This window comes from Marmota marmota, unplaced genomic scaffold (assembly GCF_001458135.2).
Source record: "Marmota marmota marmota unplaced genomic scaffold, marMar, whole genome shotgun sequence".
In the NCBI taxonomy this organism is placed as follows: Eukaryota; Metazoa; Chordata; class Mammalia; order Rodentia; family Sciuridae; genus Marmota; species Marmota marmota.
This window is the reverse complement of record NW_025999941.1, coordinates 4,465,301-4,467,932: the sequence shown is the minus strand read 5'-3', so window position 1 is coordinate 4,467,932 and position 2,632 is coordinate 4,465,301. Positions and strand designations below refer to the sequence as shown.

Sequence of the window (2,632 nt, the reverse complement as noted above, 5' to 3'; positions counted from 1 at the left end):
AGGTGACGTCAGTTTACCATCATGGTGGCTGCTGGCCTCCTCTGTGGTCTGACCGGTGTGGAGAACCGAGATGGACCGCTTCCTTTCCCCCGTCTCGAACCCAGAATTCAGCCCTGAGTACGGTGCTTGCACGGCTGGCAGAAACTGCAGCGCTGTAACCCTGCGTCTCTATCCCAGCGCGCGCTGCAGACTCTAGCCGCGGGGCGATTTGCTGAATAAGCCGTGTTACCCTCCGTGCGACAAACCTCTCGCGTTTGAGTCCCCGTAGCAGATCCTCATGCGATGGAAATCCTTCCTCCAGGTTCCGGAGCACCCCACTATTGCTGGAAATTCCTAACAAGATATCCTTTAGCCGTCCTGACTTGTCATACTCCCACACAGTGAAGCAGCACACGGGGGTAATGCACTCCCCTCGCCGCCATCTTCCCGTCCCCAGGCGTGTGTTTTGATGTGGGTTTATACTGATTCATTCAACTCAAGCTAGAAAATGGCTATCCCTTGGCCTAAATCAGACAACTGGCTCACTGGTGATCATACAAAGTTTGGAAATTTGTCTCTTTAAATCTGTATTTTCAGTTAAACTTTGAAGTTGTTCATCTTTGACTAAAACAGTCAACCCCACCAATTAAATCTTCATTTAGGACCCTGGATTTCCTTGCCTGGGCATGGAGAGATCCGTGACTCCATTCTTCAAACAATGGGACTTCATGGCCTCTAAGCTCTTCTGTAAATTTTCATAAGTTGGCTTGTGTGAAGCCCTTTTCTTTGTAATCAAATAATATATATATCGCCCATCTCTCTTGAGGACAGCCACTTCTCCAGATTTCTTTTGTTGATTTAACAGTTCTTGCACCCCTCCAAATTTCTTCTTGAAGAGGACAGCTATCCCAGCACCCATGCGACAATCCTCACTGATACAGTGGGCTAGAGAGTCTGTTTTGGGACATGCAAAAAGGTCTCCTTTCACATATGTAATCTGGAAAGGAGTCGGCCGTTAGGACGCCCCCGCCCAGCGGGGAAGGGCTCGGAATCCGACCCTGTTAGGTGGGGAGCAAAGGACGAGCCCTGAAGCGGAGCCAATCCCGCCACAACCCTTGATTGCACGCTCCCAAGACGGCCGCACCCGCCAATCATAGGTTTTTAATGTGAGGTGACCCACTAAAGTAGAGCAAAGGGTACTTGCTCCACATCTGACTTGTATAGTCAGAGCAGTGAGGCATAGAGAATTCTACCCTGGGCTCCAAGACTGAAAGGTCTCAAATAATAAAATGTGTTTTTCCCTCAAGCCTCAGATTTCACTGAGGCAGAGGTAGATGATAGGCCTTCCATAAACAGGCTGGAATTATGTTCCCATTCACTTACTGATGGCATAATTCAGTGAAGCCCAGAATCAGTCAGGTTTCAGTCCATTGGCTCTTTTAGGTTGTGAATTCAGCAACTTTGCAAGCTCTAGTATGGAATACAACAGCAGTTCATTAAGAGCTTTCATTATAATAGTTTTAGATTCCCATGAAGGACCAGGCTTCTGAATTACAGGGTCCAGATGATATGGTTTTCTTGACTATTCAAACTGGCAGAAGGGTCTGAGAGGCCCATATAGGGCTTCTAGGCCATGTGAGGCTGCGACACAGGAAGATACTTGAGGTTCTTGCAGGTGGCTGAGGGTGGGGGTGGGGTACTCTCAGCTGAACTCTGGAGAAGTTCAGAATGACTGAATCAGGAAAAGGAAGCTTCTGGACCAAACTCTACTGGCTGTTTGGGGTGAAGAATCACACTGGGTGTTGTGTCCTCTCCTTGGGAGACAGACCTCTTCCAGAGTCCACTTTCTGGCAGGAAAGCTCCTGCCAGTCTCACAGGAGCCCTGGCTTACCTTGGAGCCATCTTATGTGATTGGGATCCTGGGGGTAGACTCTGTGACAGTACCTGACTGTGTGTCCAGACTTGTTTTAGAATAAATTGGTAGAAGAGGAAAGGGAGTGTTGAACCCTAACCATCCAGGTTATTACATATGAGAAGGAAATGGGCAAGGGGACAAGATATATAGCACTCAAGCACCTATTGAGAGAAAGGAGGATGGTTATAAGAGATCACAGTCCAGATCACAATTGTATTATAGTGCGCCAGAGAAACCAAACCAAGGGGGTATGCATGTGTAAACAGAGAAAGAAGTTTATTTTAATTTTTTTTAGTTGTTGATTTACCTTTATTTCATTTATTTACTTATATGTGGTGCTGAGAATCGAACCGAGTGCCTCACACATGCTAACCAAGTGCTCTACCACTGAGCCACAACCCTAACCCAGAGAGAAATTTTCAATGAATTAGCTCAAGAAGTTGTGAGTGCTAGCATGTCCAAGATACATAGGGCAAGTTGGAAGCAGACTAGAAATTCAGTAAGAGTCAGTGTTTCAGTCTGAAATCCAAAGTCCAGAAACTCAGGCAGATTTTATGTGTTTTTATCTGGAGACAGAATTCCTTCTTCAAGAAATGCAGTCTAAAGCAGGAAGCGTGAATCAGGCGGTATAGCGATACCAGACTTCAAACTATACTACAGAGCAATAGTAACAAAAACAGCATGGTACTGGTACCAAAACAGGCGGGTGGACCAATGGTACAGAATAGAGGACACAGA

General features: G+C 46.5%; 2 protein-coding genes across 3 annotated transcripts in view; one reads left to right on the top strand and one right to left on the bottom strand.

The window, feature by feature from the left end:
* The window catches only part of Plcl2 (phospholipase C like 2), a 198,472-nt gene that overhangs the window by 87,791 nt on the left and 108,049 nt on the right, over positions 1 to 2,632 (top strand). The gene's annotated exons all lie outside the window — the stretch shown is intronic.
* Positions 441 to 1,122, bottom strand: LOC107149691 (ADP-ribose glycohydrolase OARD1-like). The gene has a single exon (XM_048801034.1). The coding sequence runs from the start codon at positions 896 to 898 to the stop codon at positions 638 to 640; it is 261 nt and encodes an 86-aa protein (XP_048656991.1). The 5' UTR covers positions 899 to 1,122; the 3' UTR covers positions 441 to 637.

Excerpts from the sequence above, each read along its gene's own strand:
- LOC107149691 (XM_048801034.1), bottom strand. The coding sequence starts at position 898 with ATGGGTGCTGGGATAGCTGTCCTCTTCAAGAAGAAATTTGGAGGGGTG.